General features: G+C 36.1%; 1 protein-coding gene across 3 annotated transcripts in view; it reads left to right on the plus strand.

The window, feature by feature from the left end:
* The window catches only part of Hr38 (Hormone receptor-like in 38), a 28,064-nt gene extending 11,231 nt beyond the window's left edge, over positions 1 to 16,833 (plus strand). For 2 of the 3 annotated variants that reach the window (XR_011237239.1, XR_011237238.1), the window contains exons 2-5: positions 11,770 to 11,846; positions 12,125 to 13,556; positions 14,063 to 15,798; positions 15,851 to 16,833. Coding sequence is in view for 1 of the 3 variants with exons in the window: in XM_034973931.2 (XP_034829822.1) it covers positions 11,770 to 11,846; positions 12,125 to 13,556; positions 14,063 to 14,322 (1,769 nt within the window). In the remaining 2 variants the exon portion in view is untranslated. Of the gene's footprint in view, positions 1 to 11,769; positions 11,847 to 12,124; positions 13,557 to 14,062 lie in introns of all 3 variants that reach the window. The other variant, XM_034973931.2, reaches the window with a different exon arrangement.
* Positions 16,834 to 17,029: the final 196 nt, after the last annotated feature.

The raw sequence follows: 17,029 nt of genomic DNA on the forward strand, positions 1-17,029 counted from the left end.
AGTTTTATGCGGGTTGCAGATCAAGAGCTAAGCTAAGTTAGTTTAGCTTAGCTTGCACAGCTAACGCAGACGCTGTGCAGACTGCAAACTAAGCTATGTGAGCTGACTTACCTAATTATGCGAAACTAAGTTAGCCTTCGCACTTCCTTCGCCAGTGTTGTCCTGAGCTTTCGCTTTATTTTGGTGTGCACAGGACATACTTCTAGTTAAGCTCAGCTTAGTATAGCTAAGCTGACTTAGTTTAGCTTTGACATAGTTTAGTTTACGGTCTGCACCCGGCTTTATAATGTTCTTAAAATGCCCACACAGATCTTTAGAGGCAGCAAGTCGGACATCAAGGTCGCTATTAATAAAGCTTTATAAATTACATTTAACGTTTTATTAAATATTTGAGCATTATTTTTATGACATCCATTATTTTGTAATTGATTTGCTAGTTTTTGAAATGATCGTTTAAATATATAATTTTATGTAATTATTTCTAACATTTTTTTACCATTGAACCAAAAGAGCGGAATAAAATAAAAGAAAGAAATGAAGAAAAATGAGCCTTTGCTATTCCTTAACTTTTCAAAACTTTTCATGGCGACAACGTGTCCAACGCAGCGCACGGTCACGCTACGCTCGTTGACTTAGCTTCGCTTTGTATTCAATAGACACGAGCTATAAAGTAAGATGGTAAAAAAAGTTACAAAAAGTTTGCGATAGTTCATGCTTAAAACATTTATTTAATAAAGTGTTAGTGGCGCCTCCTATACAGAATTATTTAACGATACCCGGTGCCCATTTGACCGGTTTTATGCAAAGTTATGCATGTTATGGAAATAGTTCGATAATTTTAATAAATTGTTTATCGAACTAATCAGTAACGCCCTTATAACTTGTATCTCTGTGTCTTTGCGCTTATTTAAGTAAGAGGTCTCCGTTTATTCCAATTACCAACATTGTAGAATATATATAGGAATATTTTAAATTCTAAACAATTTTCTTGATATTTCTGACTGTATTAGGTATGCAGTTATTCTATATTTTATTTTAAGTAACTATTTTAACCGACTTCCAAGAAGGAGATTCTTAATTCGGGCGGTTTTTGACTCATTAAAAAAGTACTGCATTGTTTTCTCGGCAATGGAGATAAGTTATAAGCATTTTGGCCCTTCAAGTTCAAAATTTAAACCAACTCCAAAAAATAAAAGCCACGCAAGAGGCTAGCTACATAAAAATAAATAATTTTGGCATATAGTAGGTACACTAAGCAATTATTTAAAATTCGGAAACACATAGGTACATTTATTTCCGACCACAATGACGATTTTATAATATCAAAAAAAGAATGAACCTTAAAGAATTGTGCTATTTAAATAAAGCATTGAATTTGAATGTGTATCTTGGGTACCCAATGATAGATTACTTGTCCACCTACACACAAACAATACTAAAGTTCTTATTCATTCTCCACGCAAAGTAGATTTAACATGAATGACTGCTCTAATACAATTACAAACTTCGATCTTTAAAGTGATATTCTTGTATGAAATCTAGTGCAAAAATGAGATTCTTACTTAGATATTTTAAAAATCCTGAGGAAATTTCCTGAGATAAAAAATAACCTATGTCACTCGTCTTTAACTATCCCGGATGCAAAAAATCACGTCGATTCCTAGCTCCGTTGCAGAGTGTGTAAAAACAAAACACTTTCGCATTTATAATATTGCTGGTGAAGTATTGGTTTCATGGATTTGGTGGTTATTATTATGCAATGAAAGTTCTCAAATAAGGCTTGGTAGAAATTACACTACAAAGCCATACACGTTACTGAAAACCTCTCTGTAAAAATGTAAAAGATGTCTAGAGTGACGTATGCGAACGCTTTCAAAGTATCATTGGCTGGAATAAACGCTGGCGCCCATATCCGCGTCACATGGAGCTTGACGTCATTGCGCCACGCCGCCCGCCCGCCCCGGCTGCGCTACACAGCTGACCGCCCAACAGCCACCCCGTAGATAAACGTAAAGATATTACTATAAAGTAGTTAAAAATATGACGTGCTTCGTCCCAATCAGTAATTGAGACTTATGCTATATTATAGACATTTTACAAGTAACTGAAACAGTGGTATTATTATATGATTGCAATACTGGGCACTTTTCCCTCTTTGAATACCTACTATACAATATATGTAGAGTGGTAAAAGAAATGAATTGACATCGTTCAATTTGTAACTTTAGTCTAACAATTTTACAAATTGAGTCATAGAGTTAATAACCACATCACTGAATTGAGTAGAATATTTAAATAGTAGGTAGGTACCTAATTTATGCTACCATAAACTAGTTATTTAATGCTAAGGTAACTATTTATTTAGGGCTGTGATGGGACTATATTACATTTAGGTAGGTACTACGTGTACACATATTATGTATTCCATAAACCATAGTACTGGATATTGCAAACAAAATCCAGTTTCATGTGTGCCTCTACCACATAATATAAGAAGTTTCTCTGAATTGGATCATTTTGTATTATAAGTTAATATTTATGTTAACTTGTTAGCCTTGAAAACGTTCTCCATTAAATAACATTTTTAACACAGATTCATTTATTCAATATTCAAGTGTAAACTTATTGGGTTTATTCATGAATACTCATTATAAATCACCTATCATAAAAGTAATAAGTCTATCGTTTTAAATAATTTATATCCTACCGTTTATATGATATTACATTCGATATTATTTTTATCGTTATAAAAGACTATTTCAAATTATGCATGTCATTGTATTTATTTAAAAATGTTTGAGTGCATTAAAAGCATAATATATTAGGGAATAGGTACACATTACTTAGGTACATTTATAATAAAGCTAAAAACGACAGTAGCATTTGTGCAAGTTTATTATGTAATATTTGTAAAACAGCGCTAACTACACTTTTCTATTTCTTAAGGCATACAGAGACATCTATCGGAAAATTATTGCATCGGAAACAGAAAGGTTTTCCACGAAATGCCTACCTACACCACAACCCTAACAAGAGGTTATTTACCTCTTGTGAGGATTATGAGGATTGTCCATAGATGACATTACTGATCTAAGAGTTAGATGATTCCCGCAACTTTGTCCGCGTGTATTTAAGTTTTTAAAAACTGTTCGATTTTCCAGAAAAAAAAGCTAAGTAATCATAAAGTTTCCGGTACATTTACGGGAGGTATTATATAATTATAGTAGACGTAGTCTGACGCTATACGCGTATACTGTACACGAGATTTTATCGATTGGAGCAGTCATAGCAGAAAATATATTAAATTATTCACACGGACGTCATGTGAACGTAGCCTTATTGATCTTTTCTTATTAACACTAATTTGAGTTTGCAGTCGTGCTCCTGATCGATAAATACTAATAGACACTTTTCAATACCATCTACTTACCTACTTCAAAAAGTATCCAAATGCAAAACAAGGTGCTAAAAAAGATAAAGAAACAAGATTTATAATTTTAAAAGTGTAAAAAACCAATATGTAGGTATAGGTACATTTAAACTTCCAAATAAGAACATGCAGGAAGTATAAATCACGTGGTGTTCTTGTGTAAAACACCGATATGTAAGATAAGCTATGTAATTTATTGGATTGAATCTGTACACAGAAAAAAAGATTAATAAGCTAAATGAAAAATACCCCGTCTCTGCCACAAGAGTACATTCTGCCTTGGATACTAGTTAAAACTCTTGTGAATTTGAGAATATTCATTCGTGACTAAGAGTAGATAAATGAATTTTTGATAAAAGCGAGTGCAGAGTTCGATGCTGGAACCTTATTCAATGGAAAAAGCAACCAGTCCGATTCGTTACCAATTTAATCAAAGATTTACATATGGTTACTTATACATTAATTAATTCTAGAAATGTTATTTAAAGTCTGTCTTGTAAAAACTGAACTAAAACTTCGTAGCTTTAGTTTTAAGTTTGCATAATAATGCACCACCATATCTTACAAATCCAACAACTGACAATCAAAAAGAGTAATTATTTATTACCTATTTTGAATAAATTATTTGAATTTTGAATCTTGAACTAATAGTGAGAAAGCGCAGCAAATTAAAAGAAATCAAAATCGCATATCCCCGTGTATAACTAGGAATAAACGTACCTATGTGCTAAGTAGGTAGGTACCAGCGTTGCCAGACGTCCCGATTTTTCAAGTCAAAATCAAATGTCCCGCGCGGGACAAACTCAGTCCCGCTTTTTGGGGATAACTGGACCGTGCGTGCAGCGTGCTGAGGAAACGTGAGCGGGTGGCACAGACAAGCCCGACAAGAAAAAATCTGTAAGATATCTTATTGTCTTTAAGATATCTTTAGGAGTACTATTTTCTTGTTGGGAAATGTGGATTAGCCGCCCGCCCGGAGCGTACCTAATGAAGATAAGTGCGCGATTTTTGCTATATTGTCACGTAAACGTCATTTGAATTCAAATAAAAAGATAAATATTTAAATACTTCTGATTATATGCGTTTTTTAACATGTCCCGCTTTCGACGAAAGAATCCCGCTTTTTTCACTCAAAAAGATCCAAAATCCCGACTTGGCAATTAAAAAACTGGCAACGCTGGTAGGTACCTACTAGTAAAACGTTAGTATCTATCTAACAAACTCCAACCATCCTTCCAATTTTGCTTCTAATAGCTTTGGAACAACTGGCAATTTGATAAGTATGGACCTTGTTACGACCAAGGCGCACTTGGAACTCTAGCAAAATATGGTTCTAGCTGAAAACTAATCACCCCACTACAATATTACAATTAGGTATAATGTATTTAAGTACTTTACTAGTTTCCTCTTTAATTACGTAAGTACCTACTTATACTAAGTATAATCAAGACACTTGAGTACGAGATTGGGTTAACTTTCCGTTTTAAGTTTTGAATTTTATAAAACTTACCTACTAGCTGATGCCCACGACTTCGTCCGCGTGGATTTAGTTTTTAAAAATCCCGTGGGAACTCTTTGTTTTTCCGGGATAAAAAGTAGCCTATGTCCTTCCCCGGGATGCAAGCTATCTCTGTACCCAATTTCGTTAAAATCGGTTGAACGGTTAAGCCGTGAAAAGCTAGCAGACAGACAGACAGACAGACAGACACACTTTCGCATTTATAATATTAGTATGGATTAGTAGGTGTACCTACCTAATTTAGAGTAGGACCAACTACCACTAGACTATTTCTTGAATACTATTATTTCCTGAACCTTTGCCTTCTCCACCCGTACCGCTACTGGCAAGTAACAATTCGATTTCAAAACAAATAGGAATGTTAGTAGGTAGGACATGGAAGCACACGGTATCGCATCGCCGTCGGTAGTCGTTCTTTTTTCTAACCGATTTAGTATGTAGTTGGCCATGTTTTTAAATCACCACAATTATTAAGGAATCCAATTCCTTACAGCACCAGCGTTGAGGAGTTGGGTCCTCCAGTTCAACGCTAAATTCTTTGCTTGGTAGGTATATCAATCTATAACCGACAGTTTCTGAACAGTCCCATCAGTTTTGGTGGTCAGATCCCTCGCAGCAACAGGATTGAGGAGTTGGAATCCAAACTTTTTATGGGACAACGTCGCAAAGTTTCTTTATCGATAAAAAAAATTACGCAAATCTCGGAGATTTTGGTGTACATAGGTAGAATAACACAACTCCTCCTTTTTTGAAAGTCGTTTAAAAAAGTAGCCTATGTTACTCGTTGGTTAATTCTCTACTTGTTTGTGAAAGTCCTATCAAAATAGGTTCAGCTATTCCGAAGATTAGCCCGTTCAAACAGACAGACAGACAAAAATTTTAAAAATGTCTGATTCAGTTATGGTGCATTTCAAATAACTATAGTATGAGCTTAACATGAGGTAGTTACTTCGAAATTACAGACAGACATATTTTAATGTAGATAACGGGTACATACCTACCATTAATTTGAAGTTTTTATTTGTCGATATTTCAACCCAATTGCACGGGTCGTGGTCACGACGGGACAGCGGTACTGCGAGAGATATGTCGTTAAACCACGAAATAAGCTTACAATCATTAGTTTACAGACAGACACTTCAATTGTATTTATTAGTATAGATAATAGATATCATCATCATCATCATGATCAACCCATCGCCACCGGCCACTACACAGCACGGTTCTCCTCTCAGAAAGAGAAGGGTATTTGGACATTTGGACAGTCTGCTATTGCGGATTGGCTGACTCCACACGCCTTTGAAAACATTATGGAGAACTCTCAGGCATGCAGGTTTCCTTACGATGTTTTCCTTCACCGTTAAAGCAAGTAATATTTAATTAGGTGCCTATACCTACTTTAAACGCACATAACCAAACTCCGAAAAGTTAGAGAAATTAAATTAGAGATGCGTGCCGGGGATCGAACCCCGATCTCCGATCAGGCGGACCTAATAACCACTGGGCTACCACAGCTTATCCATATAACTACGTAAACAATTTTCTTTTATATAAAGGTACAGAACTTTGCTACAATGCGACTTTAAAGATATAGGTACAAAGCTTGGTTAAGATTGTTCTGGAGGCTAACCTGTATCAAAATTAATTACCTAGTTGCATTCGTAGATCTACATAATATAAAGATGAGTCACTTAACCCCAGTAACCTGTTTATTTTAAAAAAATACGACCAAGTGCGAGTCAGACTCGCGCACCGAGGGTTCCATTCTAGGGTTTTTTTCGACACTTTGCACGATAAATCAAAAACTATTATGCATAAAAATAAATAAAAATCTTTTCTTGCATCCTGCACAATGGAATGCCCTTTCATATGATACCCCGCTTGGTATAGTTATCTTACTTTGAAATTTCAAACCCCCGATTTTCCTCCTGTTTTTTTTCAATGATGTGCCATCATACAACGATTCCAAATTTCACGTCGATAGCGTTAATAGTTACTGAAATAATCGACTGTGACAGACAGACAGACGAACGGACGGAGAAAGTCGCACAAGGGCAAGTCGTTTAAGGGTTTATTTTTATCATTTTGGTATGGAACCCTAACATCACAAACTATATATTATACGTACATACGTATAACGAAATGGATAAAGAATTACAATGGACTAGACTAGGAAGCAACGTGGTATGAATATCCAAATTAGAGAACTAAGTAGGGTATACGAACTATAAGTACATATATGTAGTTAAATATATTAGGTATTTTGCTAAGATAATATCATTACATTCTGTTCTTATCTTTTTACTAATTAGCTGTAGGATTTCCTTGGAAAATAAAAATGAAAAATATAACCTAGTTAAAGAGAAGTAAAGTAACCAGTAGCGTACAGGCTATAGAGACATAAAAGCACTGCTTACCCTAGTTGTAATAAATCAATGCTTATTTTTAGTGTTCCATACCTCAAAAGGAAAAAGGAACCCTATAGGATCACTTCGTTGTCTGCCTGTCTTGTCTGTCTGTCGTGTCTGTCAAGATGACATATAGGGTGCTTCCCGTTGACCTAGAAACATAAAATTAGGCAGGTAGGTAGGTCTTATATCATAAGTAAAGGAAAAATCCGAAACCGTGAATTTGTGGTTATTACAAGAAAAAAATTAAAACGTGTTCATGAACAAAGAATTAGTATTTTCAATTTTCAAAGTAAGATAACTATACCAAGTGGAGTATCATATGAAAGGGAAGGTTGTACCTGTACATTCAAAAAAAAATTCTTTTTAACCATAATAGTTTTTGATTTATCCTGCAAAATGTTGAAAAAAATACCGTTCCCCCCTTTATCTCCAAAGTTTACCAATCGAAAATCGAATTCTATGGTCCATAGAATGTTAAAATAAAATTAACGTTTTAGCTATCATAGTTTTTGTGATATTAACAATAAACCTCTACAAACAAAGTTAGTTTTGCGGTTCGGTATAGCAAAAGTGGTTCTTACCGTTTTTCTTCGTCTGTAGTACGGAACCCTCGTTGCGCGAGTCCTACTCGTACTTGACCGATTTATCATTATAACCTTCCAGTAATTTAGTTACAGTCTAAATGCCTACCGTGCAGTGGCGTGCATAGGGTTTGAAGCCAGGGTAGGCATTAGTTAGGTACTTGTTTACTGGCAGGTCATAATGAAAAATATGCATTGAGATATTACAACTGGGGTAAGCAGTGCATTTCTGCCTCTATGACCTGCACGCCACTGCTACCATGGCTTCGAGCACTGAAAGCAGAGGCGTCTTTACCTATGGTGCAGGGTGTGCGGCGCACACGGGCGCCGGATCTAAGGGGGCGCCGAGCGCCCTCTAATGCGACACCTCCAAAGATGCGTCGATGCCGGCGCTCTCAAAGACCCTGCGCTCGTGTTATGGCCGACGCCGTCATCATTTAAAATTGCACCATTTGCATCCGAATTTCCATTTGAAAATATAATTGTTAGTATTCCATTTTGACTCTGCTCCTACTAGACTAGAGGGCGCCAGGGTAGGTTGCACACGGGCGCCACAAGGGCTAGAGACGCCCCTGACGGAAAGTAACCCTAGCGCGCTCCGCAGTACTTTCCATACAAACTCAATGAAACTTTGCAAACAAATTTGTTCTAGAAACAAATATCTGTGTCTGTAGTTTGTCAGATTTCTGTAACATTGTGTAGTTTCAAAGTTACACTGGCTCAAAGATTTGTATGTAAATATCTGAGCTGGTCTAACTTCGGTTAACTCCAGTATAATTGTTAAACCTAAGTAAGAGTCACAAAATAAAGTTGGAAACTAAAACCCGACTACGAATTACGATCGTCTTAACAAACGCCGATATATTATAGTGAATTTGAGTTTCTGTCGCTTGGTATATTATAATAGTAGGTACACTATATTTATAATTACATTTATGAACTCAGTATTTTTTCCTCTTTCACTCGACATCCCACTCGATAGAAAAGCAAAAAAAAATTATTGACCCCCACTTTTTTGGATGTAACATCCGTCAGATCGATTTTGTTCGTATAAAATGTAGCCTAGGTCACCCGGACCATAACAACGGATCAATAGACACCTCATTTATCAAAATCAGCCCATTAGTTTAGCCGCTACAATGGAACACACTTAGATACAAACGTACATGCATACATAGGTACCTACATAGATAGGTACATAGACTGTCAAAATCAAAATCCTTTCTTTTGGCTTTGCCGTAGTCGGGTCAAACCCAAAATCATATCTACTCTTAGTTGAGTTTAGTCGTACCTACCTTCGTATGCAGAAGGCCCACAGGCCGGTGCCCACTGCCTCCTACCATTACCAAAGTGCAGTAGATACCTAACGCGTGTGTCTCATTGCAAGTTGCAACGCCAATTATCTCTCATCATCCACCAAGAGAAGATCATAGTTCATACTCGTAGTAGTCATAGGGAAAGAAATTATTTATAGGTAAGTATAACTAGACTAGATGATGCCTACGCCTTCGTGAGCGCGGATTTAGGTTTCTTAAAAATCCCGTGAGAACGCTTTGATCTCCTAGGATGTGAAGTCTATTTCGGTACGTACTTAAATAAATTCCAAAAAAAATGACCGTCATAATGTAAATACCTGTAATCAGTGGCGTGCAGGTCATAGAGGCATAAATGCACTGCTTACCCCAGTTGTAATAGCTCAATGCATATTTTTCATTATGACCTGCCAGTAAACAGGTTCCTACTTAACTAATGCATACCCTGGCTTCAAACCCTGTGCACGCCACTGCCTGTAATGTAAGTAAAGTTAGCAATTCATTTGCTCGTTTGCTTGCATTGCATTTGCTTAATTCTATACGTTTTTACATTAAGCTTCCAGAAAATATATTGGAGATGTCTCTCAACAAGTTCAAAGTTTTCATAAAACGTAAACTCATTGAAAAATCCTATTACAATGTAAACGATTTTTTAAATGATAAGCAAGCTTGGGAATGAGTTGCTTAACGGCTTTGTGATAGTTCTGATAAGTTTAATTTATGATTTTATAAAGTGGTGATAATAAAAAGAATACCCGGCTGAGTTTGTTGTGGGTTCTTCTCAGACTTGGGCGCGTTTGGAACCCTCGTAGCTTTAGTTTTAAGTTTGCGAAATAATTATCACCACTAATATTAAACTTAAACACATAATTAAAAAAAAAAAAAAAATGATCACCACTAAATCTTACAAATCCAACAACTGACAATCGAAAAGAGTAATTTATTACATATTCTGAATAAATCTTTTAACTTTGACTTTGTCTGTGGGAAGCAAAGCTTTCTGTGGCAAATTTTGTCGAAATCGGTCACATGGATGGATAATAGGTTAACAGACAGACAGACACAGTTTTGCATATTTTATAATAGGTATTAAGTAAGTATGAATAAGTATCTAATTACTTTATAGTTTCTTGTTTTTATAACGATTTTTCAACGTAAAATATTTACCTACCTACTCACTAGGGATTGCAATCCCGGGATCCGGCATTCCCGCGGGATCCCGCTCCACTTATTAATCTGCTGGATCCTGCACCTTCAAAACGCGGATCCGCGGATCCCGCAAATTTAAATTTACCGCTAAAACATTCGTGAAGTTTTGCGTAAGAAAGCGAGTGGCTCGAGCACGACGTTGCCTTTTCGCACACAATTACTCGTACTTAATTATAATTTCATTGTTATTTTGTTAGAAAACAAACAATTTTTGTTGCATAATGTAAGACATGTTTAATTAATAATACCTACTTGATTTTTTAAACAAAAACCTGTAGTTTCAATTCGATTTTATAACATAATTTTAATAAGATATATAGAATAATTTTAATTTTTCGATCTTATAGCCCTATAAGATCAAAAAATTAATACTTTATCTTACATACAAACGGGGCAAAAAGTTGAACTACTGTGAATAATTTCAAATATGCGGGATCCCGCGGGATTGAGTGAGCTGCGGGATTGCAATCCCTACTTCTCACCTACTACGAGTCTTTTAGGTATTTACATAAAATACTTAGTTAAGTATTACGCAAAAGGATGTCAAGTAAAATTTACTTTAGCCATGAATAAATTAATAACAAATATAATAATTTACGTTTTGTCTATAACTTAATAAGAACGAAATTAATGGTTCTTAGCATAATAGAAACTGCAAATGCCAGTGATTTCATAACCTCCCAAGGGAGCCATCGCCTTTTCGCCCTAAAAATTTTCAAATGAATTTGCTAATTCATTTTAAATCTTAAACAAATCGCATAAGGCTGAAAATATTTTTACGAAGGTTCTATAGTTGCACCGTTTTAGAAAGATCTAGTTAAGGTGTATACATAGGATTCAATTTTCGGGGCGTGGCGAATCAAGCACCGTGACACAATGTATTCAAACCGGCAATATTTGGCTGACAAAACTGCCGTATAAATTAGAAGACCTTTCTTTTTTGGCGTCATTGCTTATCATAGGAGGGTAGCGTACGGTCATCAGTTCAACCCCGCGAAAGATATCGATTCGTCAATTACGTGTGCTTGTGTTTAAGTAGGAATCAAAGTATGTTCGCCGAGGGTAAATATAAATGATGCATGGCTTGTATAGCGTGATAGTTCAAAGTCTGGTGCCGTCAACACGCCGGCGTCTTCCGGTGCAGTCACAAACAACCCTTTAGTCACTGCCCAACTGTTACACTTAATGCTAACAGACCCTGATATAAGAGGAACATGTAATTTTGTTTTATTACGTACCTACCTATCAAATAAGTATCGAAAAAAATGTTACATGTTTTATTAAAAGTAATTATCTTTTGTTATAGGGCCAAACGCCATAGAACCGCGCTCGCCAAGCGCTTTCACGCCTAATTCGTCCAGCATGCTACTGCTGCAAACACACGTAAGTATTCGATCATTTATCATTTTATAAGTACCTATTAATATGTTAGAATTGGTTACTAAACGTTCAATTCATTTTTTTGATTAAGTATATCGAATAAAGAAAATGACCTATGATTAGAACACCTGCACAATAAACAGGCGGTCTCAATATAAAAGTCATTGCTAAGCTGTCGCTTGATACTAAAGGCGCGCTATTGGTGCGTCGTTACCGCCCCTGTCAACGTTCCGCCTACCGTATGTATAACGCCTTAACTATTGATTTTTTTTTCATTACAGAGCAACTACGGTTCGTCCTTCACTGATTTATTATCGCCTCAATATCAAGAAGACTCTTCTGAAATCTTAGAAGAAAATTTAGATCCATTCCCAGACGTAGAATTTCACGCACCGATACTTCCTGAAGTAAAATCCCAGCGTGCGACTCCAGTGAGTGAAACTCCGTCGCCTACTCTTGGGCCAGCTTTGCCCAGTTTTGAAGAAACATACTCAGTTCGCTACGCAAAACAAGAAATGGCAGAATTCGGCATCAAGATGGACGAAGACTGCTATAACGTTAGCGCATACTCCCATCAAGGACATACATCAACACAATTATTATATCAATATCATCAACCATCATTACCTTATGTCCCATCACCTTACTACGCACCCGCTCAGCCGTGCTCCCCGACATTCGATACTGGTGGCGTCACAAATACTCAAGAGGCTTATTCATTACCACCATTTCCCAGTACAGTGGATTTACATATATCTTCGGACCAAGGAGCGAGACAACGAAGATCATCCTTGCCGGTTCAAAGATCAGAATCTAGTAGTTCTAACGAAAGTCCCAAATTGCATGGTAGTAGAGTTCACTGTATGCAAGCATCAGCTCCGAGCTCCGCGTCTAGCTCACCTGGCGGGACTCAGCAGGATAACGCGGGGTCTCGAGCAGCGCCACAGTCGCCGAGTCAACTTTGTGCTGTTTGTGGAGATACTGCAGCATGCCAACATTACGGAGTACGAACTTGTGAGGGATGCAAAGGATTTTTCAAAAGAACTGTCCAAAAAGGTTCTAAATACGTATGTTTAGCTGAAAAATCGTGTCCAGTGGATAAGAGAAGAAGAAACAGGTGTCAATTTTGTCGGTTTCAAAAGTGTCTTGCTGTAGGAATGGTGAAAGAGGTCGTGCGGACTGACTCGCTGAAAGGTAGACGAGGAAGATTACCCTCCAAACCAAAATGCCCTCAAGAATCACCGCCAAGTCCACCGATTTCTTTAATAACAGCATTAGTCAGAGCTCATGTTGATACATCTCCTGATTTTGGCAATCTTGATTATTCACAATATAGGGAACCAAATCCGATGGAGCCACCTATTTCGGATGTAGAAGTAATCCAACAATTTTATTCGTTAGTGACGACGTCTATCGATATGATTAAAATTTTCGCCGAAAAAGTACCTGGTTTCGGGGAGCTTTGCCCTGAAGACCGAGAACAACTTTTTGCATCAGCACGCCTTGAATTATTCGTTTTACGGCTTGCCTATCGCACTCGCCCCGAGGACACTAAACTCACCTTCTGCAACGGACTGGTCCTAGATAAACGACAATGCCAGAGGTCTTTTGGAGACTGGTTGCACGCAGTACTTGATTTTAGTAATACCCTGCACTCTATGGATATTGACATCTCTACTTTTGCCTGCCTCTGTGCTTTGACGCTTATAACAGGTTAGTACATCCTTAAATATTTTTAATATTATATATTATATTATATTTAATATTTTTCTCTAATATGCGGCCTGCTCGAATTTTTAACATTTATTGCTCCCATTACTTTAATAGGAAATGAAAAGAAAAGGCTATGTTTGTTTTCCCGAATTATTTTTAGCAAGTGTTTCAATGGGCTCAATATCTTCTTTTAATACATACCTAATATTATTTTTCTTTTCGATTCTTGATTAAGACCCCTGTGAAATCCATTGTTTCGGTTATTTGGAAGCAATTCAAATAATTACGGGCGACTGTTAATTTTATTTTAAGTGTAAGCTTTACATTTTATATACTAGGCGACGAAATTGCAATACATACCCATATACCTAACCTTTTTGATCATGTCTCGTTCATCAAAATAATCGATTGCAAATCGCAGCGTTTCCACCCTGTATTATTAAATAGAAAAGAAATTATTATTTATATAATAATAACATTACCCTCATATTTTCTTTTGTCCTCAGAGAGACATGGCCTAAAAGAGCCAAACCGAGTCGAACATTTACAAATGAAGATTATCGGATGTCTGCGAGCTCACATGCCTTGCGGTGGGAATACCAACGTAGCAGGCGCTCCGCATTTCAGCCGCGTGCTCGGCGCGCTGCCTGAGCTACGCTCGCTCTCCGTGCAAGGGCTCCAGCGAATCTTCTACCTGAAGCTTGAAGACTTAGTGCCAGCGCCGCCCCTTATCGAAAACATGTTTCGTGCCAGCCTGCCTTTCTAAGCATTTCGGTTTTCCCTTTAAAGACATCCCGAGGACCACACCCGCCTTCACAACGCATTCTCTTCAGTCTAAAGCCGACTCCGTTATTTTTATAAAAGTATACTTAGATTAAAATATTTTTCTAGAGAGTAGTAAAGGACTCGATCTCCACGGAATCGGTTTATGCTTGTTGTATGAATTATTAATTAATTATGGTATTCATTATAATTAATTTTAAGAAAGAAAACAATCTAACCGTGTAGGAACTTTGGCCGAGTTTGCTGGAGACTTAGTTAATAAGCTTAATTTATTGTAAATGTATATATATTTGTGTGATTCTGTTTTATCTTATAAAGGTATCTAAATATTTAGTAGTCTGCATTTAAGTTACCGCTCGTAATCAATGGCATCTCGTCGTACAAAATATTCCTACGTTATTTACTTGTGTATTATTAAATAAGAAAAATCTAGTCACAAGACTTACAAATGTTAAAAATTTGGCTCGTAAACACCGAATTTTATAGAAAATTTATGATAAATTAAGATATTTGTTGATATATAAATGAGTGTAAGTTAAAGAAATGTGGATTGCAAGCCCCGCGAAGGAGCGCTTCGTGCGTCGACTGCGCGCCGGGTTCGAAGCTCGACCCGGAACATAGAGATGGAAGTTACCTTTTAGGTTTAAATTATTTTATAAAACTATTTCATAGAATGTTAATGTGAATTGTTAAAATAATAATATACATGTAAGGTAAGAGAAAAAGTTCAGCATCCCTATTATAGACTCCCAACTCCAACGTGTCTTAAAGAGTACCTTCTTAGATAGGTAGCTTAGAAATTTCCTTTCGTAAACATTACTAAAATATTACTGTAGTAGTAGTCACGTAAAACATATCAAAGTACTTATATATGTATACCGTAGATGCTATTGTGGCTATATTTCCTGCTACTTAAGTATTAAATGGGATTTAAATGCCCATGAGTAAATCGCATAAAAAATCCAATTGGACCAATATATGCTAAATAAAATATAAACGATTTGTTGAAAATAGCTTAAAGCACTATTTATAATATTAATAAAATTATAAGGATGGGCAGTGAATGAAATTCACGTTACACTTTAATATTAGATACCTACTAACTATTAAGTATGTCTACAAAATTAAATAATTTTAACTTTAACAATAAAATGGAACTAAAAATGTCATAAATCAACTAGATGACGCCCGTGACTTCGTCCGACCCTGCGTGGATTTAGGTTTTTACTTTTAAAATAGCCCGTGAGAACTCTTTCATTTTCCGAAATAAAAAGTAGTCTACGGGCGTTTGTGTACTCATCCGTGAAATCACGGATTCCGTAAAAATACTAATCGAATGAGTAGGTACGTATTTGTATGACAGCCACTTCGAAGAATTACTGATACGGATGAGTGCACAAAAGCACTATGTCTGTCTCCGGAATGCAAGCTATCACTGTACCAAATATCATCCAAATCTGTAATACTTCTGTCTGTTACCTTTGCACAGCTGCCCATCCAGCTGTGCAAAGGTAACAGACAGACATACAGTTACACTTTCGCATTTATAATGTTGGTATTTAAATATACCGCCAGCAAAAGCTCTTCATTACCTATGTACCTACCTGAATCATTATTGTACCTATACCTACCTAGTTGTAAAATTGAGTAGGATAATACGCGTGAAAATGTAATATATATAACATAAATGTTATGTATGTAGGTATCTTATATACCTACCTATGTACTACATTATTTATATATTTTGTATTGAATGCTGAACATAATTATGCTGAACTTTTTGCTCGTAAAACCAGGGCTCCTTAATATGTATTACTTAGTTAATTTTATAGATTTATAGGAATGAATAGGTACCTAACAAATTGTTCCCTTCTGTGGTTCACTGTGACGTGATCTATGAATTCATCAAACTGTATCGATACGAATCAGATGCCTACCTACTTCTTAAACATCAGTGTTCTATTAAACATAAATTTATTTATTAAAATTGATGTAAAATAACTTCCTTTCCTAGCTTTTGCAACAATAAACTTGGTTGTGCTTTCATATCAATACCTACCTACCTAAAAAATAAGGATTTAGAATAATAGATTAGTGTTCTGATGAAAGTATTATTTATAAACTAAATATCTTCTAGGTTACTCAAATTAAAAAATTATCCTTACTGGTTACAATATCAAAGCTCATTCACGAAATTTTATTTTGTTATTTTAAAGTTTCATTTAATTTTGCAAATTTCGCAATGGATAAGTACTCAATTAAAGTAGGTAAGCTCTGAAATTAAAGGAGAATGTTAATTATTTCGATATTTGATGTAGATCTTATAGACTTACATTTCTAAAGTAATATTTTTGCGATTCATTAACTTACGACTTCAATTGCATTTCTTTTATATTGACATAGATTGATGTGCTTTTGTTATAGGTACCTATGTTATACTTTTTCTTTGTAAATATTTCGTCACAATTATACTGACGCGTCAGCGTTACTGAACTTTTGTCTTTTTATTCACCCTTTAAACTCGAAACTATAATCAAATTAGCTGATGCCCGCGACTTCGTTCGCGTGGAATTAGGTTCTTTAAAAATCCCGTGGGAACTCTTTGATTTTCCGGGATAAAAAGTTCTCCGTCTTTATCTATATACACATGCAAAAAATCACGTCAATCCGTTGCACCATTGCGACGTGAT

The sequence above is a fragment of the Maniola hyperantus genome, chromosome 1 (genome assembly GCF_902806685.2).
Source record: "Maniola hyperantus chromosome 1, iAphHyp1.2, whole genome shotgun sequence".
In the NCBI taxonomy this organism is placed as follows: Eukaryota; Metazoa; Arthropoda; class Insecta; order Lepidoptera; family Nymphalidae; genus Maniola; species Maniola hyperantus.